The sequence below is a fragment of the Ambystoma mexicanum genome, chromosome 2p (genome assembly GCF_040938575.1).
Source record: "Ambystoma mexicanum isolate Mex_15411 chromosome 2p, UKY_AmexF1_1, whole genome shotgun sequence".
Lineage (NCBI taxonomy): Eukaryota > Metazoa > Chordata > Amphibia > Caudata > Ambystomatidae > Ambystoma > Ambystoma mexicanum.
This window is the reverse complement of record NC_090923.1, coordinates 673,522,133-673,547,790: the sequence shown is the minus strand read 5'-3', so window position 1 is coordinate 673,547,790 and position 25,658 is coordinate 673,522,133. Positions and strand designations below refer to the sequence as shown.

The window sequence follows — 25,658 nt, the reverse complement described above, 5'->3', positions numbered from 1 at the left end:
GGGAGAATGGTCATGCTTAGGGGACTGGTAGAGAACAGAGAGATAAGTATAATTAATACATATGCTCCCAATCAGAACACGGCTATGTACTTCAGATCCCTGAGTGCAAACCTTGGTATGTGTATGGGAAGTGCAGTACTTTGGGGAGGGGATTTCAATTGTGTGTTAGATCCGAGGGTGGATAGATCAGATCAGAAGTTGGAAAAACCTGCCCCGGCGGCACGAGTGTTACAAGCGCTGCTCGAAGATTTTGATTTGCTTGATGTATGGAGAATGAAGCACCCCCAAGAAAGACAGTATTCTCACTTCTCGGCCCCGCAACAGTTGTCCACTAGACTGGACTATGTCTTTGCTACGTCAGGCTTAATGATGGAAATGGTGAGGGTGGAATACAAAGCGATAGTCCTCTCGGACCACTCGCCCTTGGTTGTTAGCTGGCAATGCCGCCCACCGAGGGCAAGGATCCCGACGTGGAGGCTCCGAGCGGAAGCGCTTAAAGATCCTGTGTTCAAAGAAGAGGTAAGGGAGGAGATCATAAATTACTTTGAGGAGAACACTGGTAGTGTAGATTCGGCGTGCACGCTATGGGAGGCCTTTAAAGTAGTGTTGAGAGGAGTGGTCATAGCAAAGTCCCAAAGCCTGTAGGGCGGTGTCCTGGCGGATTTACAAGAAACTGAGAGGGAGTTGGAAAAAGCACAAAGGGAGGAGGGTGATACTGGTCCGAACGCGGAGCGGATACTTCAACTCCAACAGACGTGCGGAGAACATTGGATAGGTTGTGTAAACTGAACTATAAGAAATACATAGAGAGGCACCACGCGGGGGGGACAAAACGGGACGGCTTTTGGCATGGCTATATAAGAGCGAAACCCCCAGGCCCACCATTAGGACAATAACAAGGGATGACGGCAGTGTAGCGGACACCCATGAGGGAGTTAATCAGGAATTTGCCACGTATTACGGAGAACTGTATGGGGATGTTGAGGAGAACAATCAAGAGAGGATAAAAGAAACACTCGAAGATATAGGTTTACCCAGGATAAGTGCTGAAGAGAGGGAAGAGCTAGATGCACCAATCACTTTAGAGGAGTTAGAAGCGGTGGTGAGACATTGCCTACTAGTAAAACCCCAGGGGCGGACGGGTTTCCGAGCGAGTTTTATAAAGCATACATGGCGGAGGTGCTCCCTCCGATGCTGAATATGCTAAATGAAGCGTTTGAGATGGGACAGCTGCCAGAGTCACTAAGGGAAGCAATTATAATTCTGCTCCCTAAACCGAATAAGCCAGGGAACGGTTGTGGCTCCTATAGACCACTATCAATGCTGAATCAAGATAGCAAGATATTAACAGCTGTTTTGGCAAGCAGATTGCGCAGAGTCATTGACAAACTCATACACCCGGATCAGACAGGTTATGTTCCGAACAGGAACATAACTAACAATCACAGGCGACTCCATCGAGTCATTGAACGGGCAGGGGGGAATGAAGGAGACATGGCAGTAGTGTCCTTGGATGCGGTAAAGGCCTTTGATTCTGTCAAGTGGCCATGGCTGCTGGCGGCTCTGACGGAATATGGGATGGGGCCTGGATATGTAAGATGGGCAAAGATGTTATACAGCGCGCCGCTCACCAGAGTTAAGACGGGAGCCGTTATTTCAGAGAGATGGCGGTTGGGCAGAGGTACCAGACAGGGATGCCCATGGTCCCTCATGTTATACATATTGGCATTGGAGCCCTTGGCCATATACCTCAGACAGCAGTATGACATCATAGGCATTGAGGTGGGGGGGAGCGACACTTGATTTCTTTATATGCAGACGATATGTTGCTGTATCTGAAGTATCCAGAGGAGAATCTCCAGTATATCTTGTAAGCTATGGATCGGTATGCAGAGCTGTCTGGAATAGCTGTGAATCCCCAGAAGGCTGTAATTTTCCCGTTGGGTAACTATATGGGATCCCCCATAGAACAGCTTCCGGTATTGCAAGTCCCCTGGGCAGTTGACACCTTTTGGTACCTTGGGATAGATGTGTATCATACGGTTGAACAAGAACATAAGCATAACACGGAGGTAGCCGTGGGGAAAATAGAGAAAAGTATGCAATTTTGGGGTAAGCTGCCGCTAGCTATGATGGGGCGTAGTGCAATGCTTAAGATGGTGGTTTTGCCCAGGCTCCTGCATTTTTTTGGAAACATTCCACACCTCATACCTGGAAAGTTTTTTGCCAAGCTTAATAGTATATGCAGGGACTTTTTGTGGCAAGGGACTAGGTGCAGATTGGCACTGTGGAAATTGCAAAACTTTTACGAAAAGGGGGGATACGGCTCCCCAACTATGAGGCCTACTATATAGCGGGCCAATTGCAGTATTTTGCTAAATGGCTCTCGGACGAAAGTACCCCTGAATCTAGATTGTTTAGTGCAGACTGTGCCCCATTTTACTTAAAGGAAATTATCTGGTTATCTGAATCAGACATGAGGGGGCGCCCCAAAATGATGATGTTGGGGTGGAGGATTTGGCGTTGCGCGTGCAGGATGATGAAAGTTCCTGCCCCGTGCTCCCCACGAATACCGCTGGTGGCGCTGGCCAAGGGAGATGTGCAACTGCGAAGGGGGATCAGAAACCACTGGGAATCGGTGGGGCTGGCTACGGTGGGAGATGTTTGGCGGGAGGGCGCCATCATAAGTTTGGAGGAGTTGGATGAGGAGACAGGTCTACACGTAGGTCAATATATTACATATCATAGATTGGTGCGAGAAATTAAGAAGACTTGGCCCGAAACTGTACTCGAAGCAGAGCCAGAGGGTATTGTAGACACTATATATGATATAACAGAGGGAGGGCATGAGATTTCGAGATTGTATGACATGCTGATGCTTCAGATTGGTAAAGAACCAACGCAACTTCGATTAGATTGGGAAACTGAGGTGGGAGCCCCGATGGAAGATGGGATGTGGGAGCGGGCCTTGTGGTATCATCAAAAGGTGTCGAGAAATGCTAGGTTGAAACAAATGACAATGCATTACTTACCGTAAAAGCATTTCTGATGGTTGTATCTGCTTAGATTCACATGCTGTGCATAGGTCCGACATCCAGTGGTCACTGCGGAGTATTGCATTTTGTTTTTCGTAGTCGAAAAGGGGACGTCGACAAGGCGTGTCTGTAACACTATCCCTATAGTGACGTGCGTTGTACCCACAATCCCTCACGCGTCGAGGTCCCTCTGTTTGTATTTTTCTGCCCTGAGGGAGCCTTATAGACGTGAGTGAGTACAGAAAAGAGAGATATAAAAGGAAGTCTATGTTCCGACCCCTTTTACTAAAGCTGGGTTAGTAAGGGAAGGAGAAATTCTTCTTTTAATAGAAGCCAGGAGTGGAATAGATTGGCTAACAGGGGCTTTTTCTTTGATGACTTTTTCTACAAAGTCAATTTCTGGAAGAGTTTCCCCTGTATCAATCTCAAAATGCGCTGCTGCCTTGCGCAATAGTGCATTGAGGGAAGGTTGGTCATCTATGGGAGAGGAGTTCCCATGTGAATCCTTGAGAGGAGAAGGGAGAAAGGCATCAGGGTCTGAATGTACTGATGGGGATTGCCAAGGCTGCACTGATGGTGAATGCCAGGGCTGCGAGGTAGCTGTATCCTCTTCAAACCCTGTAGCAGTGGTGTAAGGATCTTCTTCGAACCCCTCTTCCTCAAGTTCTACCTCTTCTTCTCCACCCAAACACTCCTCATCTTCTTGGAGGTATTGCTCCTCCTCAGTGAGGTCAACCAGCCTAGGAATCTTGACTGTAGGGTCATCCTGTGGCCATTCTCTTTGTCTTTTGTGAGTGGGTGGGTCTTGGTTTCCTAGAAACCTTTCCATTTTCTCCATGCAAGAATGGAGTCTTTCCAGGGTCTCATGGGGTACCCCCTGAATAGTCTAGAGGGGGGAAATTAGTGTTTTCGCCTTCGAATCGTTTCGAACGCTCCCACAACGTCGACGAGAGGTTCCCGTCTCCTTCTGAAAAGCCTTCAGGTAGTTCGGAAGCGTCCTTTGGAGAAAGGGGCAGTTCCTGGCTACTTTTGTGTTTTTTCGACGCGGTATTCGACGTTTGTTTCGTCGTCCGCGTACGTTTGTCTTCGGCGACAATTCTCGCTAGGCTCTCGGCCACGATTTTGTCCGTCGAGGGCTCTGGTGTCGACGTTTTGTGCGCTGCGCGTAGTACCTCGACGGTCGCTCTATGGAGCGTTGCGTCGGATGTTTTTGGGGTAGCGCCCGTGTTAGATGGAAGCCCAATCGCTGGTCGCGGCTGCGTTTGCGGGTGGGGCTTGTGACCTTTACGGTCTGCGGTAGACGCCGGAGTGCCCTGCGTCCCCTTCGGCGCTGATGGATCCTTCGTTCTCGACGAAGAAGAGCCGTGGGTAGTGTGTTTAGCCTTATGGGGTTTGTGTGCGTCCTTGTCGCCGGGGTGTTCATCCCCATAAGCAGGGCGTGAGCCGAGCCCGTCGGGGCCGGGGACGGACGACGAGGAGCGGGAGCGCTCCTTCTGGGGGTTCATGACTTCCGAAACGGACGTCGAGTTATCGCACTCCTCGTCACTTTCAGTAACAGCGGGTGAGGAAACTGACTTCGACATCGCGTAGTCCGCCCACCTCTTAACCCTACGTTCTTTAAGAGTCCTGGGTTTTAAGAGCTTGCAGGCTGCGCAGCTGTTCTCTATGTGATCGAGGGGTAAGCAACGATTACAGAGCTTGTGCTTATCTTTCCAAGTATATTTGCCCCTGCAGCGTGGGCAAAACTTAAATGGTGTCCTCTCCATAGCTGAGGCAATAATAGCTGGCGATAACAACCCCAAGGGAAAGAAAAGGGAGAAAGAAAGACATTCTCAAAGAGAAGAGACAAAGTTCTAACCCCCACTCTCCCTACTGTAAATTGGCCGTCGAGGCCAGGCCACGTGTTCGGCAGCGCCGAAGGATCTCCTCCGCTCTTCCTCTCCGTCGAAAATCAGTTCGGCGGAGAAACAGCTTCACAGCTAACGTCGAGGGGGAGGGATCGTTATCAGTATATTAAGTTATGGCAAAAGGACCGAGGTCCGTGGTAAGTATAGCAATGTCTCTCTAGGAGCTCCGCGAAAGGCGACCAGAAACTGGGCGGAAAAAAACAATCTGAGGGACCTCGACGCGTGAGGGATTGTGGGTACAACGCACGTCACTATAGGGATAGTGTTACAGACACGCCTTGTCGACGTCCCCTTTTCGACTACGAAAAACAAAATGCAATAATCCGCAGTGACCACTGGATGTCGGACCTATGCACAGCATGTGATTCTAAGCAGATTAACAAACATCAGAAACAATTATATGTTACGCATAGGGCGTACATGACGCCCCTGCGGATTTCGGGGTTCAAAAATGCAGGCAGACAAGCATGTCCTAAGTGTGATGAAGAACGGGCTGACATGGCACACATGTTTTGGTCCTGCCCTGTTGTGGGGAGTTTCTGGAGCGAGATAGCGGCGAAATTGGCAGATAAAGGAGTTACATTGGTGGTGGAATCAGCCTAGGCTTGCCTATTGGGGGGGTTCCCAAGATCGCAGAAACTGAAGCATGTTAACAAGCTGAAGGACTTGGCATATGTGTTGGCTAAGAGGAGGATTGCCATGGGGTGGAAGGCTTGTCATAAACCACAGGTTGAGATATGGTGGAAAGAATTGCAAAAGTGGGCGGAAGCGGAGACTATGGTATGGCAAGAGTCCAGTATGATGGGAGGGGGAGAAGAGGCGGGAACCCTGTTGGCTTGGAAATCACTGATAACAGAATGGTTTGGTACGATGGCAGATTTGGCAGATTCCAACGGAGAACGGACCCCACTGCGCAGCGTGAACACGGAGTAAATAGAATTGGGCTGGTAGGGGGGGTGGGCACTGGGGAGCGGAGATCAAATTGTATGATGTACACATTTGGAACTGTGTTATGGCATTTTGCACTGCATATTTGGTCTGCATTGTTTTGTTGATTGAAAAACAATTAAAAAATTTAAAACAAAAAAAAAATGTATACAAATTCAGTGGGTGATGCAGGAAATGCATGGGGAAGAGGAGATTTTGGGTAAAATGGGGGCCAGGGAGAATCAGGCAAGTAGTAGAACAGAGATAAGAGTGGACAGGGTATCCCTTATTCTGGTCATTTTAGTGGCGCGTAGGAGGCAAAATGAATGACGGAGAGGAGGAAACAACAGTTCTAAGAAGGGGAATCCATGGCCCGAAGGTTCCTGGATAGTTTGGGAGGGTGCGGACAGAGAGAGAGAGAGGAAACAAGATAAACGTAATAGGAGGATTTGGCTGTATTTAGGATGTGGCCAGGGTTGCAGAGAGCAGTGTAGGCAGGAAAGAGTGGGAGATTGATCTTTGCACAAGCAGCATAAGCTGTCACGCATGGTTGACTCAGTGGCTGGAAAGATCTATGGTGGAGGACGTGAGTGTGAAGGGGTAACGAGTGGGTAGGATAGCAATCACTAAAGGGTGTCGGCAGTGCAGAATTGAAATAAGCAAAGTGACCCGCATGCCTGTGCTCGCTATGGATCTCACAAGACTTATGAGGACACGTCACCACTCTAGCTTTTCGCACGGTGCAGACAGCACCCACCCTAAAATCTGCACACTGTGCCTTAAAATTTAGAATATAAGTGCATATTGTGTCTGGTACATTTGCAGAAGCAGTGCCCAACCCAAATAGTTTAGGGACGTGCGTAGTTAACCCTGCCCAGCCTATACTTTGATGATGTCATTTTACACTATAAATAAGGTTCCCTGACAAGACACACTCTTCCCGATTTTCCTGTGCCGGCGTCCTGTTCCTGTACCCGTCATCTTCCAGACTCTAGACCCCAACTACAAGGCCAAGCATTGCTGATCATACCCCAGGGTCCATTGCAAAACCCAAGCAGTGCTGTTCCCATTCCCAGCAAGGCCTACAATATAATAAACCCACTTAATTTCCCTTTAACAAGAGGAAAACTGTGGTACTTTTGGCATCCTGATCCAGCTTGGCTTGCCGCCACTCACTGCAAGCTGCTACCATCCTGCTACCCTGATGACGCATATAATCCAGTGACCAGAATTGCCAGTGCTACCTGGTAACCAGTCACTGCCCAGCTGATCCTGTCCCACTGATTCTGTCCGGCTGTCCTTTGTTAGACCAGATCTGTGTGGTGACCAGAACTGCTAACTGTCCAAAATCCAAAACTGAAAAAAGTGGACTGCGAGTATCAATAGGAACCATAGAAAACCATAGTATACCTTGCCTTGTCCTTAGTTTCCCTCTCTAAGTCATCCTATCCGTATCCTGATAACTTGTAATATTGTCAGAATTATTCTTGAAACCCTGCCTTTGATTTCTTGTGCTAGCGCCATCTCTGTAGTAATTCTGCCTTGTGTAAATCCTAAACTATTAATCCTATTTCGAGTGATCGGGCTGGTTGCCTAGCCTGCATACTCTAGTGTAGAGTAAAACTGTTTTTGTCAAAACTGATTTCCTTTCCTTTTTCACTGCTCCATTTTACTCAAAACGCGCCCTTCTAGATCTTGCCCAACTCACTCAATTTACCAGCTAGAGACCTAATTTCACTTCCAGATTGTGCCTATGATCACAGCACAAAAACTGCATTGCGATTTACAATATTTCACCCGTTTTTATTAAAAACAGTTTAGTTAATTTCAGGCGGGAATTGCAAAAGTTTGAAAAGTTTCCAACGTGTCATTTGCTGCAACATGTTTTAAAACTCTGCCACTCATTATCGAACTGTATGCTCTTGGTTATACATTGCTTGTGATTGTTTGTACTTCTACATGGTTGCTGAAGTGAGGAATAATATTTGTTTCAAGGTTTTTACACACATTCATTCATTCATTCATTCATCCATTTCCGAGTGTCATTTTTAGCACTGCCAGGGTTTGAAATCGTTTTTTCTCTCTAGTTTGGGGAGGGAAGGTCCGATTTTAATTCTGTTTTCTATCTGTCATTCCTGATTACCTGCTGCCTCCGTCTATCCACTTATAATTGATTATTTGTGGGTTGAGGGAATCTGGCAGGGGAAATTCTAACTTGAGTGCTTTCTTGCCTAAAATCAAAAAGTGCTCCTATTCCCTGGTGTTTTGTAGATGTGTCAATAGAAGGTTAAACTAAGTGCATTGCTTACATTCCTATTGTTATTATCACCCCATTGGTGATTGCTGCCCCATATTAAAAATTGTATGATTTCTTTTGAATTTTCAAATAAATAAATATTACATTTTACCCACCAGCCTGGTTCACGGTCCATTGTGAACCATGGTATTTGAAAAGGGGGTATGATGTGAGTGGTGTACCAATTCAATATTGAATCCAATATAAAAACACAAGCATTTCAGTCGTGCACTGCATACTGGGCCGCGGCTAAGGTGTGCGTCGTCTGGTTGAAATCCTTAACAGCATGCTGCCTTGAACAGACAGACATTCTCAATGCCTCAGTTGCAGTTACCCATTCACTCAAGAGAAAGAAGCAGCACAATTATGGGAAAAGAAAGACGGCCATCCAAATCTAACTGTTCGACACACAGTCTGATGCTGGCACTTTCACACTCCCGTTTAGTGTAGGCTTTTGCATACTCAGTTTCCTCAGTGTAAACCGGGGCCACCCCTTGCATACTAGGTGTGATTCATACATTTTTATGTATGCCAGGAAGGTGACCTATCTGAAGTGCATAACCTCTGGATTTAGGATATCATCAAGAATATTTACCTTGAAGTCAGGGAATACTGGCATGACCTCCACTGGTGTGACACGGGGTTTGCTGTAGTGCTGTGTAATCTGGAAACAATTTTTAAAAATTAGGAAATGTAGAATCCTCAGGTAACCAACAATCCAATATTCATTTTTGAACTTAATCAAACACCCTCCCTTCTCCAATATTCAGCTCCTTCTCTAATATTCAGCTCCTTCCAAGCCAAATGGCCACCATAACCCAGACAGAGACCCCCTATGGAAAAAGGTGCTATCCAAGGCTTAAAGCACAGATATGGTGAGGCCTCTACGTGTCCTAAGTGCAGTAACCAATAACAAGTGTGTAATGGTGAATGAAACATTCATGTGCAGCATGCACTGTGTGGAGAGGCTGACAATCCAGGTAATTCAGGGTGTGGAAGTGCTGATAAACTTTTACAGTTTAGGAGGTTCTAAAGCCCTCAACACCTGTGAACGTCTCTCAGTAGTCACCAGTGTGCATGAACTCAGGCAGTTTATAGACATTTAGGGAATAGTTCATATTGCAAAATCACTCGCTCATAAGGGTATCTGATAGCACAGTTAACATGATTTATGTTTCATTAGTGTGTCAAGGTAGTAATAATTTTTGGTCAATGGTAGTGGGGATAATGTGAGCAATGATAAGAAAAGTGAACGAAAAGAAAATAACAAATTTATGGTTGCAGCAAAATGGGACATCAGCAGTAAGCGTCCGTAACATGCAGGTTAAACTGTCTGGTCGGTTTAAGCACATCGGACTTCAGGAGATAATAGGGAGACCAGATATTTAGAGTGCTTTGAAGAAAGCATAATACTTTAATAGGAGGAATGCCATTAAAATGTATGGGACAGAAGGCAACAGGACTTTGGACGATATAAACAGGGGCACTCATTGTAATTGTAACATGTATACATTTGATTGTTAATAGATATCCTTACCGAGTCATATTGGTTACTTGTGTGGCGAATATGCTGCCATAAGACTGAAAGCACTGAGGGGAAAGGAGAGGAAACTAGGGATCATACAAGTGTTAAAGGGACTGAGAAAAAGGGCAGGACGGCTCCTGTTGCGGTTTCTTGCTGCTAGCTTGTCATGCACTTTTGGGACCCCCGGGCAAATCGAAAGTGCTCAGACAGAATTTAAAAGGGAAGGAGTGGTTGTACGAGGGCAGGAGGGTATTCATCTACAAGGAAAGAACCAGAAATAGCTGCCCTTTGCCTTAGGATTGATGCAACACATTGATGAACTGTTTGCAAAGCCCTACTCACCCACTGTACACAAAGATCACCATGCCCTGCTAATAAGACCTGCAACTGTCCACAGAGCCGCATTTCCAGTCCTTAATAGAGAGCCTACAATTAGATATCTGCCCAGCAAGTGCAACCACCAGTGCAGTGACCCATGACCCCACCATAATGATCAATGAGCCCCAGGACCAAAACATTATGCTCCGGGTGCCCCACAGCCCCTTTCTCCAAGACATGTAGACTCTGACCGGTAGGACACGCCAAGAGTGGAAAAAGGCCCTCAGCTCTCGAACAGAGAATATTACAATGGTTTAACCTAGGAGGAGAGCACCACACCTCCCTTCTCCAGCCCCCTGAAACAGTGCACTCACCGATTTCTGTGCATCCTCAAATGTTTTCTCAATGGCAGAAATCTGACTGTCTCTGTCTTTATAGATCTCCTCCTCAGTGAACTGCTGCTTGACAGACACCCCAATCCTGCACAGAGAAGCAAGAATATTTAATCCACAATGTTCAACAATTCTGGGTTCAAAGCCCCCCCCACTCAAAACAATTAAAAGCATCACCTGCAAAGTCACAGGCACATGCATGATCATCCAAGGTTTACTACGTCCACATCATATGCATTCGCTGTGACCTTACATGACGCTCCTTAATAATTGTTGACCAACAGTCTGTTGAAATAACTAGGCCAGGGGTGTGGTAAAAGGATGAATTAATGTCAATGATGCACTTGGGGCTGATAGTATCAATGGTAAAACAACAACTTAGTATTTCTCTTCTAGCCCTCTTAATTCAAAAGGAAGGAAAAGATGACAAATCAGAAAACATTGGCAGCAGAATGTAGCAAAATGGACCAGGCAAACAATCTGTTGAACCGGTGTGCCTTTCAACACAGAGCCTTCAAAAAATAATGTGGCAGCTGGCCTACAGATCAGATCAATTTAATGGATATATGCCACTGGAAAACAATGTATGCTACCTTCGTTCTGGCAGAGCGAGGATGTACACCTTTAGGAAGGAAGATTCCTGAAAGAATGAGAGTTTTGAAATCCATGGGATTCGAGAAAGGAATAGAGATTGTGAAAGCTTTTGCCTCAATTGTATTCTCTCCATGGCTGGCAAGAAGTGAAAGTTACTTGTAATTCTAGTTCACATTTGTTGATATCTTCATTGAATTCATAAACCTATCCCTTCTGGGTATCGTCAGTGAATTCTGTAAGGGTGCGGAAGAAGGAGACATATTTCTGGCTATAGACTTTTATTGGGGATAAAATAAGAAAGAAAACCCCACCTGATCATAGTTTTAAGAGGTGCTTCCCTGCCTCAACAAATACTATGGAATAAGTCAGGATGTCCGTCAAAAGCGAAAGTCCTCCGTCCTGTGTCCAAAATTCTATTTCCTTCCCTTACACATATAACTAAACTACAAAAGGGGGTATGTTGTTTTGTTCCAAAAGAATGTGTCCCTTCTTTTGGATGTTGGACTTAAGTTCCAGTAAGTTAGGACAGTTTTTCTGAAGTCCAACTAAGGGCTTAGTAAAACCATACGACTGAGATAGTACAAAACTCCACTTAGCATAAGGATTGTTAGGGAGAATTCTCTCTTTAGGCTGAATTTCCTAACCTAGTGAGTCCCCCAGCAGCTTTGCCGGATTTCTGGAGTTTGTTTTTTTCTCCTGCCAAGAGTGAGACTCTTTCTCCCACTCTTGGACATGATTTATGGTGTTCCTTTGACTGTTAATGTGTTTTATGGGCTATGGGGTCCTTTACTCCATAAGGTCTCATGTGTTTTTACCATGTGTGTTACACAGCACCCTCCGTGCAGTAACACAGGGGTGTCGTAGTGACACCCCACCATAGACTCTATACCCTGGGACTGACTACTGTCTCCCAGGGCATGTAAAGTCACCATTGGCTTTACTAGTCCCAAATTATGAACAGAAACTAGTACAAACCATCATATTGTGGACGTACTGGTCGGGGCAATTCGATTGCCCCGGAGTTTGTTAGTCGAGGGGGCACGTCTCCATCCCCCCTGATCGAGTTTTGGCTGGTGGCAGTGGAAACTACTTTTTATATTCGACCGCGAATATATCCCTATGGGATTTTCCCATTGTTCGAGGCTACCAACTTTAATTATTTAATTCTCATAGCCTCGAACATACCGCCGGTTTATTTATTTAATATTAATTCGCCGGTTGGTATTTTTTGCCAGGACTCGATTCTAAAATGGCGTTTGTGTTCTCTTCTGTGACTCCAACCCAAGTCGAGCCCTTTGTTCCACTTTTTGGCGGGCTTCTCCACAGAAGCCTCCAAAAGTGGTGCCACTCTGTCTGGGTATCACAGGGGGTGTGGGAGGGGGTTTAGGCACCCTGGACTGAGTTACCTCTTGTGTGATTGGCCCAAGTGGTGAGCCGGCCATGTTTGATTGACAGCCAGGCTGAGTGAATGGGGATGTGCTGCATAAAAGCAGGGCTTTGGGGACTGGAACTTCAGAAGTCGCCACAGGACCTGAGAATCCGACGAGGAAGAAGCTGAGCCGACCTACCACGACGACACCACCGGTGGAGCCCTGCGGAACCGACTCACCACTTCCCGACGACAGAGAAGATCTCCCGGCTGGAGAGGCTTCTTCCCCCGACTGGTGGGCACAACCAGTTTACCTCCTTCTCTTCGCACCCCAGACCGTCTCATGGTCGAATTGCCCATGCCAAGCACCCCGGCAACCGGATAGCCACTTACCACTGGACCGCAAATAAAAGGACCGCTCCTTTTACCCGAGAACTCTGCGGCTGGTTTATTCCCTGGCAGTGCAACGGACTCCTGTCTTCCTCCCTGACGAGATCCTCTCTTCCCCCGGGCGAAGCACCGACTTTCATCCGCTGCCAGGAACAACTGTCCCCGCTGGAGTATTCTCACCACTTTAAGATACTGTGTCTGCCAGGCCTCCCTTTCTAAAGATTGCTACAAGGTAATAATAACCCCTTAACCTCTGGACTGGGCTGGCCGCCTTGAACCTCTAACTGGTCCCTTTCTTGTGGTCCAACTCCTTTTGAACCTTTGCAAGACTCTTGTGCACTTCAACCGTGTGACCTTGGACACATTTCGTTCTGATCCTCTTAAAGTGGATCCGGCCTACTGAACTCTTCACGGTTTTACTTTCCTTCCTCTCTTGCTTTGATCTTACAAAAGTGTTGGGATCTGTTTCATATTATTCTCTGCTTTTCTCTCTCGTTTTTAAACGAATTATTAGAGTGCCATCTACGTTAAGCGCTCACCGCTGTCTGAAAATAAGTGGGGCTTTACTTAAGACTTGTCTAATATTTTGCTAAGGGAGTGTATGTCTTTTAGTGACCGTGTTTTTGAATTGCTTACTATTAGTGCCTGTGTGTTTTTCTAGATGTGGTTTTAAATAAATAATTATATCTCTTTTACACCAAGCTCTGGTCAGTGTTTACTTGCTCTACTATGTTCTTTTGACCTATTGTGAATGCTCTGTATACTGCCCAACTCTTCTTGAGGGAAGTCTGACTGCTCAGCCACAGCTACCAAGTGAATCTGTGTGGTACAGACTGCTACCAAGTGGGTTTACTGCCAAACACCTGTAGTCTTAAATCTTTTGCAGTGGTCCCAGAGGGAACTGCACAGGTTTCTGCCTAACAAGGCTGTACCACCGGAGTATTTGATAGTGTAGACAGAACAGCCAGGCTTATTTTAGGAGGGAAAAAGGGCTGTAGGAAGTTACAAAGAAACGGTAGTAGACTAGGGGTTCAACAGAAATGGGCGGGCAACCAGAAGTCTTATAAAAAATAAAGGTTTATTGTAAATACAAGTTAGGCCAAGATAAATCTTGGAGGGTAAGTACTTGGGTCATAGGATCATGAACACATTATAAAAACACAACACAATGCTTGAAGGTATACAGCCGAAAGCATAAACCTTGTTCAGAAAACTAACAGTATTTCTAGGCAAGTCAGACCTTATCAAACACATTTAGTATAGGACGCACCGATTCACGGGGAGTAAAACCATAAGTTACTTTCTGATTACTTTCAGTAATACATGGGTAGTAGACTCTAGCAGTTGTGCAGCGACACTCAGTTAAGGAATCACTTAGTAAACCAACCTGCAAGTATACTTTTCTGAATAGTAGAACACTCATTCAAGGAAGAGTACAAACCTATACCCACATTCAGGAGAACACACAGTTATGCTAGGTGAGTAAGACCTTTTGGTGTAATTTACAATTACAGTTGTTTTCCAGCTCAGTGGAACACAGACTATGGTAAGCAAGAACTCTTTACCCTAATTTGGGATCTCACCAGGCAGACCAAGGTTAGCTACACCTACCAAACCCTTTTTAAGAATGGCACACAGCCATTCTAGGCAGGTAAAACCTAATGTTGAAATACCGTATTACAGTTGCTTTTCAGGTCAGTGGAACACAGACTAAGGTAAGCAATAACTTTCTAACTTATTTTAGGATGGCCCAAGGCAGACCGAGGTAAGTAAAACACATACGTTTTAAAAGGAGCTACTAGAAACTTAAAGGTAGTTATGAATCTAAGACTGTTTCAGCATCTGTATAAAACACGCCAGGGAAAGCAAAACCCAATTTTACACTTTAAGAATGTCTCCATGTTATTCCAGGTAGGTAAAACCCAAGGCAGACCTAGTTTAGACAGGCTATACATCAGGTCAGGGGAAGCAAGACACAGTTGGTGAATGTATACACTAATATTCTGAAAGAAATAGTTAAGTGAAGCCAACAGCATTACTTTTGGGCAGAGGCACAACCAATTCACAGGTGAGTAAAATAACCTTTCATATACTTTTCAGAATGGCACAACACATTCAATGTAAGTCAAAACATTTGTAACTGCTCACTCTCAGAGTTACAGTTACCAACTAACTCTTTCACAAGTAAGTACACTTTTAAACACTGGTTACATTTCTCAAGCCAGAATCCTTTTCTTATCCACCGCTTCCCTAGTCTATTGCATGAGTTCTCTCAGAGGCAGAAGAGGGACACTTGTGGTCTAGGTGCAAGATGTAAGCAGGGTGAGATAAGGTTCAGTTGCAACCAAAAGTCAAGAGTTCCTGTGGAAGACTGATCAAACAAGTAAGTATTTCACTTTAGAGTTATTTAGGATCCATGGACTTCTGAGAAAACACCCCAGGAGGATTCGAGCAGTGGGGCTGGGTGAACTGGGTGAGAGGACTCCCAAATCACAGAAAACACCCCAAAAGCTTTACAAAAAGCACACAGGCTTAAGGTAAGTAAATACCCCAGCCAACACAGAGCCTCAGCACAGAAGAAGAGTTGCAGCAAAAAGACTTCAGGATCTGCAGCCAAAAACCTGGCCGATGAATTCCTTGATCATCAAGATGGAAGACAGGACTTCGGAAGAGATTTTGCAGCAGAAATCAACTGAGAAATGCTCCAGGCAAGAGTTTCTTCGCGACTGGATGCGGGCTCTGGTTTTGCCACTCTTTCAGGACCAAAAAGAAGACTGAATATCGCTGGTTGGATTCTCGTCACTTGCAAGACCCAGCACTCTGTTGAGGGGACTTTTCAGACTTGATTCATGTCTCTGGCGGTCCTGCACTATGCCACCAAAGTTTCAGCTCAATTCGGAATTACGAAGACTGTGCACTGCACACTGGCTAGAGGTCCCAGGGTATTGGGGTATTGCAGCCCATAGGTTCGCAGCACGACATGGCATGGCTCAGAATTCAGGTCTTCTTGAGTCCAGTGGGTCTCACCAGGCCCTGGGCTGGGGTCGTCGTTATTCAGAGTCCCCATGTCGCTTAGAAGGAAGGGTAACAGCAGTCTCTGGTTACACAGTAGGCTCTCCGGTCGCTGGAAATCCTCTCAGCCACGTTTCTTGATCTTCCACTACGGATTCAGGTCCAGTGGTCGACTACCTCTTCAGCTTCCAGGATCACACTTTTATGCAGGAACTCAGCCAAACAGACGTACAGCATTCAAACCTGGGGGGGGATCCCAGTTGGAACTGTATTCTCGCAGTCAGGCTGAAAGACAAAGGACTGCAGAGTTTTGGACTCCTTCCTCGCTTCCTGCCTTCACAGACACTCTGGAACCTGGGCGGCCTTGACAGAAGTCTCCTGCCAAAGATAAAAATCAAGAAGTGCGAAAATGGCAAATGAATAAGACAGGGGCCATTTTGGGAATTGTGAAAACAGCCTGTGGTAAAGGTGCACCGAATTTGTAAATAGGTTCACTGCCACCAGCCATTTAAGGTCAGCCTGTTCATGTAAAAGTGTTGTTATAGTGCTATTGAGAAAGGGGATACATTGCATCTCCCCAACACTCCACAAAAGGTGGGGTGTGTTGGTTTTCACCAAAACAATGTAGAAGGGATAGAAAAATGCTTTCTGCCCTTCGGAACTGTAGTTCTCACAAGATTAGCCAGAGAAGTAAAAGGGAAGCCCAAAGGGCAACCCTGTAACAATAAAACAGTATATACCAAAAGTTGTCAAAGAGGATAAAATTAAAAGGCCACTATTGTGAGTCTTACAAATGACACCCATAAAGAGATTAAAATGATCTGCATGTGGAAAAAGGTTCCCACCCACTGGGGTATAGGGGAAAATAATCTGCCAGCCTAGCAAAAGGTTCTGGGGTTTTCACAATTGAGGTAGGTTTAGCTCTGAAGTTCAAATCTTACCTAACGCAGTATGATATTGGTTTCTGAGTAAACATTACTCACTTTTCCCAGATTTGCGATCTCTGAACAAAGTCAACAGAACACAATTCCAAGGTTTCAAATAAACAATGTTCTTGGTAATATGTTTCACTGTGAGATCTGGTGAAATTATTCTCTTTCATAGCTCGGAATCTTTTACTCAAGAGAAAGAACAAAGTTCTCAAATAAAAGTTCTCAGAGATTATTTCAATGTCCCAAACCATCTGATTTCAGGCTTGCTTCTAGTTCCATTCAGTGGTAACTGAACACGTTTCTTTACTCGTTGTACAATGGTGGGGGAATGTCTCCGTTCCCTGTGCCTTTCTCAGGCATCTTAGGCTTCCATTCTCTCGTGACTTTCAGACTGGGTTCACTGACCTGCCCGGTACTGACATGAGTATGAAGGCTTCAGGAGGCTGTTTTTCCTCTCTGACCCAGTGCTCCTGCTCCCTTGGTTTTTGAGTTTTGTGGTGTACCAGTTTTGGTAATTGGCCAGGTAAGTGTCTCGCTTATTAGGGTCCCAAATCCCTTACGACAGTGTCTCTTGGCACCCTCCAAGACCCCAGTACCTTTTTTGGCATCTTCACAGCTTCTTTGTCCAGGTCTTTTCCATCTATGGAGGTGCACGGCAGCTCAGTGGTCATTTGCAGTTTCTCTCCTGCATGTCCTGTGGCTTCACAACTTTCTCACTAGTGAGTCCAGTATGCCTCGTTCCTCGTAGGCATCTGACCGGCTTCTCGCTTCTGCTCCTTCTCCCTTCGTGGGGTATTAATTGGTTTCCCCATGGCAAGCTCAGGGCGAATACCCAAACTTCCTGGCTCGTGTCCCGACAGCTGTTTCTCCTTCCTGCACGGCGCTGGCTCTGCTTCACTTGCAGTGCCCCCAGGGCAGACCTCCCAATGTGTTTGAATTTCCCTCTTATTTCAGCCGTTTATGCGCCAATTGGAGTTTTACAAAGACTAGACTGCTCAGTTTGGTTCACAGGGTGTTCTCTAAGCTTCCACGCCTCTTCCACGTCTCAGTATTGATCCTGAGGACTCGTAGTGAGTCAGTTGGCCTCTTCGTTGTCTCAGCATTTCCTACCATACTGGTCTTAAGGAAACAGATAGGAACACTAGGGATGGTGTTGAAGGGGTTAATGAGGAAGGCTGATTAGGGTTAGGTGGGCTATATGTATATGGATACCATGTTCTCCCCGATTGTCACTTCTCCCACAGTGGGCTTCCCTCCCCAAGAGATCCAGCCGTCCAGCCGCTAAGCACCCCCCCCCAGGGACACTATAGGGTAGCAACCTCACCGCCTTGGCCCCATAGGAAGGGGCTCCCACCAGGGGAAAAGTGACGACATCCGGGGATTTGTCACAATTCATAAACATTAAACATATCCACCTATGTGCACAATCACACAACACTGCCAAAACACCCATTTGATAAAAAAAACATTAACAAATACAAAATGATTGCCTATTGGGATTAAGGTTCTTAAATTAATTTAACTGTCTGGCCCGAGTGTCAGCTCTCACGTAATAGTCTAAACAGTAATGTGCTGCAAAGGTACGCTCATTGCTAATTTGCAAATCTCTACAATTGATTTAGTTCTCACGAGAGCAGTATTAGCTGCTTCACTACTTTGGGCTCGTAAAAAAAAAAAAGACAATATATCAATCTATCAATGGATTGCATAGAGGGAAGAACCCCATTATGAATAGCTCAATAATTCTAAAACAACTGTTCAGTCTGTCTACTGTCTTTCATTTGATCTAAAGAATAGTATACTCTTCACTTCACATCTAAAGTACACTGTTGAGAAAATGCAGGTGAACCCCAATGATAATTAAGGAAATTACATTGTTTGATAATAACTTTCGTGAATCAACTCACTCTCTACTTAAATATCAAAGAAGGTTTATAGATAACCAAACTGCATAATCAAACTGCATGAGTTTTAAAACAGAATGATGTTGGATTAGACAAAGAATTTGTCAGGTTATGTGCAGAAGCAACTGAAACACTGTTTACCAGTTCCATAAAAGTGGATCATTAGAATCCGGTGTTAGAGTATGGTGCCTCTCCAATTTACCCCCATCAGGATTTTGTTTGGTTGTCACTGTACAGGTATATGCAGAAACACCATACCAAAACCAGAGAATTTCTGAAGACCACAGAAACAGTTTTAGGTGCTTAGTCTAGAAAGGTGTACAAACCATTTTTAAGGATTTGTGGATCCACTGTCCGACACCCTACAAATGGCAACGGTTTAAGTCCAAAGTAACTCTACCCAGGATTTGTCAACCTACCAAACCCCCACCAAGAACAAACTGGCAAATCATCTAGGAAGTTACAAAAAAAAGGAGTCACATCCAAGAATCTGCAGGCCACTCTCAGTGGACTAATATGACCGAAGAAGTGTGTTCAGGGCAGGAAAGCCTGGAGCGTACTAGATCAGGTTGGGATTTCACGAACCTCTTTTTGCAGAAGACGTGGCCACTAAGAAAGCTATCTTTCCAAACAGCTGTTTTAGTCGGATGTTTATACATCGGTTGGAAACGCAGTCCCCATTATTTTGGCCACCACAATCTTTCCCAGCAGGTTAAAGGCCTTTTACCTAGAAGATATATATGTTTCAGTGCCTCAAACAAATATTTTATTACTGGAATTGTGATAAAAAGTGATGCCAGTGTGGGGTCTTTCTGTAAACTGTAATGGCAGATAGTTAAACTTGAATGGAGGAAAACGTAGAATAAGATTTAGCCAGAAAAGGAATAACATGTTTTTCCTGGTGGGAAATACAATCTGCAACTATCTCTGGATACCACTGATTGAACCTAAACACCTTAATGCATTGGAGTATCTGTTAGATGGTCTTCTTGCCTCCTTCACAACTGGCATGCACTCTTTTGGAAAGTTCAAGTGCCTGAGAGCCATATGGTCAAGTTCAGAGAAATAAGGTTGATGAAGGTCATCTTGGACAGGGGATTCAGTCTGCAAGGCAAAGAGCGAGTGTGGCCCTCTGACAAGAGGGATAGGCCAGTGTGCAACCACTGGCATGGCATAGCAGGAGAGATCATGGTTATTTTTACCTTGTATTGCTCCAGTTTCAAAAACATTTACAGCAAAAGTAATCAGTGTGAAGCAGAAAGTCCACTTTTTACCACATCTAGTAGTCTCTGTACTTTCTGCGTTGGTGACTTGTTTTCCCCCAGCCATTCCTACTCTCAGGCCTCACTGAGTGGTGCTCTGTGTTTTTGTCGGGGAGGGAGAGGGGGAGAGAGGGAGAGAGGGAGAGAGGGAGAGAGGGAGAGAGGGAGAGAAGGAGAGAAGGAGAGAGGGGGAAAGGGAGAGAGAGAGAGAGAGAGAGAGAGAGATCTTCCAACCTGCTTGATTCTTCTACCCTGCTCCCCCCTCACTCCTCTCAAGCCTACCTAGGAGTCTGCCCTGATAAATTCTGGTTTCACCATCACCGTCTTGTGGCCAATGCTGTATTTGACTTTTATGGACTTCATTCATTCACGGTGCGTCACCCTTTCTCAGCTCTCATGCTGGACTTCCTTTGCATTTTGTACTCATGGTGGCCTTGAATCATGCTGTTCCCATCTTCATCTTGTATCCTGGCTTGCAGCATTATGTGTTACTACTGACTTCTGCAATTTTATTCACTCTCCCCTCTTGCTTCTCCACTCTTGACTGCTAACTCTCCCCTCCTTTCCCTTCTCCCTTTTCCTATCTCCTCCCCTTACTTTCTTCTATACACTTGCTCTATCAGAATTGTCCCTGGACCTAGTATGATAGCAACCTTGTCGGTCTCCTCCCCCCTCCCCTTACTGTTTTTTTTAGGTCCCACCCTCCCCCCAGCACTATCTCAAATGTCGTCAGGGCTAGTACGATAGTCGCTTGTTTTGTTCCTCCCCTACCTTTCCGCACCCCTCTCCTTCACCTCTTGTTTTTCTCCGGCTCTACCAGAAATGTTGTCAGGCCTAGTACGGTTGTCTCCTGTCTGTTTCCATTTACTTCCCACTCTCCCCCTCCCTTCCTTATTTATGCCTTAGCTCTTGCACTATCTGAAATGTCGTCAGGCCGAGTACAATAGTTAATTTCACATTCTTACTGTTCATGGCATGTAAGAATGTCATTGTATTTTCCCTTGTTCCCTCCCTTGCCTTGAAGCGCTTTGAAACACATTGTGTATAGGCGCTATATAAATAAACTATCATATCTATGGCTGAGTGTGGGGAATGGCTGAGTGTGGGGAATGGCTGAGTGTGGGGAATGGCTGAGTGTGGGGAATGGCTGAGTGTGGGGAATGGCTGAGTGTGGGGAATGGCTGAGTGTGGGGAATGGCTGGGTGGGGGGAATGGCTGGGTGGGGGGAATGGCTGGGTGGGGGGAATGGCTGGGTGGGGGGAATGGCTGAGTGGGGGGAATGGCTGAGTGGGGGGAATGGCTGAGTGGGGGGAATGGCTGAGTGGGGGGAATGGCTGAGTGGGGGGAATGGCTGAGTGGGGGGAATGGCTGAGTGGGGGGAATGGCTGAGTGGGGGGAATGGCTGAGTATGTGGGAATGGCTGAGTATGTGGGAATGGCTGAGTATGTGGGAATGGCTGAGTATGTGGGAATGGCTGAGTATGTGGGAATGGCTGAGTGTGGGGAATGGCGGAATGTAGGAATTGGCTGAGTGTAGGGAATAGCTGAGTGTGAGGAACGTACATAATATGCATTGATATGCGGGAACATTCGAATGAACATATATAATACCACACCTCACGCCTACTCTCCTCTTTACACCATCACTCAAATAGAACACAGGGATACTATGACACCATTCGGTATAACTGTTCTCATATCAACATCTCCCGCTCACTCCCCATCACTCTAAGTAACCACCGCTGGTTTAACACCCCCAGCCAGGCGTTTCTCCTCAGGCCTAACGCAGCCACTCTCGAGCTGGATTAATTCTGCCAGAGCGTACACATTCTCCTGACCTCTCAACCACCACACCTACCGCTAAGAAGCAGCTACCACAATAACCCCGCACCAGCTGCACACATACTCTGTGCGCACACGCACCTTTTGTCTCTCTTCACCCTCTCTACTGACTCGAACCTCGGTTCCCAAGGGCGTTCAACCTACCAGCGCCTTCAGACCATACCAATGGTATATAAGGCGCTATATAAATGCAAAATACAATACAATATCATATATCATATCACTCTGGAAGGCCTGCTGTTCGAGGAAGGACTGAAGCTCTGCATCAGTAACCTTTTGTAGGACTGATTTCCTATACTCTGGCCTGGTGGAGAGATGTATAGAAGGCCAACCTATATTGTGAAAGGGACATCTCTGGGAGCTGTATCCAAAAAGGTTCAAGGTAGCAAGGCGAGTGGTCTAGGCTAAGTCTCAAGAGAAGGTAATCTTGTAAAGGGTCCACAATGAGCACACACAGTGAAGCAGTAAAGGAACACACTTAGACAAACAGGTATACAAATGCGTATTTACTTATGGCCAAATAACAGTGATAAAAATGCTTAATACTGAAAATTAGACACATATACAATTACTGGTGAAGGGCAAAATACATATCAAACCCCTGAAAACAAAGGTATAGATTGGTATTAGCACTACAAGTCCACAGAGAATCAACCCTAACTTCAGACGTCCATGAAGTCCATCCCTAGAATTGATGTGGCCCAAAAGTTCAGCAAAGTTCCATGAAGCTGGAAAAAATGAAAGTAAGACAAACGTTTCTAAAAGTTACCAAACTTTAAAAAGGGAGTTTAGGGGTCAGGTAAGTATTGCTACAACTCAACCCCCGTACTCAGATTCTTCATTAGACTTGGCAGGTCTGTTGAAGGTCCAAGGTTGCTTTTCCAGCCGTCAGCCTCAGCACTTGATCCCCAAAGGGATGCAAGTTCGAGCAGCTCTCCGGTCGGTGTCGAATGCTGGTGCAAAGTCTGCCAGTTGAAGAATGCAGCAAAAGTCAATGCAGGGCCCCTCCCAGGACAGGAATGGAATGGACGCAGATAAGCAATTTCAGACAGCCACCAATGCACGGCGACGCAAAGGGATTCACTTGCCGCGGGCAGACTTTCCTACCTATCTCGGGTCTGCTTGATGCTAGGACCATGACATTGTGCATAGCTAAGTCTTGTTGCACAAGCAGAGGATCCTCCCCCAAGCTCCAGGGGTCAACTCGCAACAGCGACGTCTGCAGCACAGTAGCCCAAACTCATAGCTGGTCAGCCACAGAGGGGTCATGTGGCAATTACGAAGGCTCTTCTTCGTAGGACTTGGAGCTGACGTCAAGAATTAATGCTCCCTCCACTCGAAGGGTCGCAGCTCCATCGCAGGACTGCTGGACATTTTCCACAGGACAGAGATCTAACAATGCAGCAGCAGATGTCGCCATGCCTTCTTCTGATGTGTACACCGTCTCCTCTGCAAGTCTTGTAGCTGGACAGGAGTCTTGGAACCTTCACTTTCTTCCAGGATCTCTCCAGAGTGGGTGCAGGGGTCCTCTTCTCATACTAAAAGCCAGGTAAGAGCACCAGTTCCCACTAGCCAATGACAGATCTACCCCACATAGACTCCAGCAGTGGTCCAATCAGGATCACTAGCGGCAAAACTCAAGCATACCACTCAGACACCAAAGGCCCACTTCTAAGGCCCCTGTCTGCTACCAGCGCGGTACTTGGGGTCCTCTCTGTATCCTAGCAGCTTAACTTTAATGATGATGGCACCTCACTCGTCTAAGACACGCAGACGGCCTTGACATTGCTACCTTTTGAACTAGTTCCCTCCTTATTGACTCGCTCCTACCCCCTTTCTGACTTTCGATGTCCCCTCTGCTTGCTTCTCCCATGTTTCATTCTGATTTGCATTGCAATCTGGACCCTTTGCTTACATGTAAACCCAATTGGAAAGTCGAATCTTGCGGTTTTAGTTTTTTGGTTTGAAAGTCAAATCTCGCTGTACTTTTCTAACTTGCTCTGCACTTTGCTTGTAACTGTTGCTTTTCTGTAACTTGCCGGCCCAGTGACTTCACCACTCCACTCCTACCTGCCGCCCCCCACCCCTGCTTCTCCCTCCTTTCCTCGCTACCACTCCCATGGCGCTTTCTGTTTCTCCTATCTTTTACAACTGCTTCTCCATCGACTATCCTTCCCTTCTCACCAAGTCTGGTAGGAAGAAGTACAAAAAACACATGCTAGCTTCAAACCCTGGTCTCCCTATCGCTGACACCTATTCCAATGCTTCTTCCAGACAGACCCTCACTGAAATCCCCCGTCGTTCCTTCGCCAGATCTATGGACTCTTCATATGATCTCTGTGCTCTGTCCCGTCACCTCCTCTCCCATTAATGGTGGCATCCCCTCTCCCATTAATGGTGGCATCCCCTGGGAAGTTCTCATGGCTTCCTTCGACTCCTCTAAAGTCATCATTAATGTCTACCTTAATGCACTGTCACGGTCAAAGGCCCTGAGGCCAATCTCCTCCTCTTTGATAGGCGCTTCCCCTCACCTCATCAATTTCCTTTGATCTCCTGCTGTCTCCTACTCTCCCCCTTGTCTGCCTTGCCCTCTCTTTCCTCCTCCTCTGTCCCACCTCAGGATCCTCCTCCTCCGCAAGGCGTACCTCTGATTTGTACCCCTCCCCGCAAGGTCTTTAATGCTGGCAACCTTCTTCATCTTGCCACTCAACTCTTGCTCTGCTGTCAAACATTGCTCTGACATCGGCCACCTGCTTTAAGAACTTGACCTTGATGTCCTCGGTCTTACCGAGACATGGTTCACGGACAGCTCGGTCACAAGCTTTGACACTATCCTCCCCGATGGCTAAAAGATCCTCTTTGCACCTGGATCCTCTCGGTCTGGAGGGGGTGCAGCCCTGATCTTTCCTGAGTGGATTCCTGCCTCTATCACTCCCACTCAGACTTGCTCCTCTTTTGAATGCCTTGTCTGCAGGCTCCCTCTCTCTCTCCTAGCCATTAGCTTACTTTGGCTACCATCTACCGGCCTCCTGGTCAGATCACCTCATTTCTCTCTGAGTGGGCGGACCTCTCCTCCTCCCTCGTGGCCTCAACCACTCAACTCCTCCTTCTTGGTATCCTCAATATCCATCTATACTCTCCTTGTTCATCCTCAGTACTCTTCCGTGACCTCTGCGACTCCCTCTCCCTTTCTATCCTCCCCTCAGGCCAGACTCACTATACAAGGCACACACTTGATGTCTTGATCTCCTCGAACTTCCCCCTCTATCCCTCTGACCACTCCTCTCTCCTGGAGCGATCACTCCCTCCTCTCCTCTCCTCTCATCTCATCCCATCCCATCTCACCCTCTCTTCCCCCCCATGCCAAGCCTACCCCAACACTGCCACCTACCTTATCGGACATCCAGCCCATGAAGCATGTCATTGGAAGCTTTCACCACCACCTTCTCCACCCCCCCCCCACAACCTCTGGCTGTCTCACATCCTGACACAGCCCTGTCTCTGCTCTACTCTATTTCTGATACTCTTGATGCTCTTGCCCCTGTCATGAGGATCCGTTTGAAGTCCAAAGCCAAGTGCAATTCTTGGTATGACTCTGACCTAGCTACACTTAAACTTAAGTGTAGGGTGGCTGCGCGGAACTGGAGGGCTTCTTGTTCATCCTCTGAAAAACTGGTCTGACGCCTGCTCCAAAGGCAATACCGACTCTCTGTCCACACCAAGAAGGGAGCCCAAATCCAAGCCTGAGTCTCTGGGGCAGCTAACAACTCGGCCAATCTGCAAGGAGCTGCCCAACTCTGCTGTAGTCCCTACCTTTCCTGTCGCCTCACAGGCTCTTTGCAATGGCCTTGCCTCATTTAATCTCCAAAATCCAGGACATCTTGTCCACACTCTCCTCTCTTCCCTTCTTCCCCTCCTCTCCCTTCTTCTGTGAATGCTGACCCTCCTTCAGCC

General features: G+C 46.5%; 1 protein-coding gene across 1 annotated transcript in view; it reads right to left on the bottom strand.

The window, feature by feature from the left end:
• PAF1 (PAF1 homolog, Paf1/RNA polymerase II complex component) overlaps nt 1-25,658 on the bottom strand; it is a 391,339-nt gene that overhangs the window by 192,286 nt on the left and 173,395 nt on the right. The window contains exons 7-8 of the mRNA XM_069644251.1: nt 10,383-10,488; nt 8,761-8,829 (exon numbers count right to left, since the gene is read on the bottom strand). Of these exons, the coding sequence (XP_069500352.1) occupies nt 8,761-8,829; nt 10,383-10,488 (175 nt within the window). The remainder of the gene's footprint in view (nt 1-8,760; nt 8,830-10,382; nt 10,489-25,658) is intronic.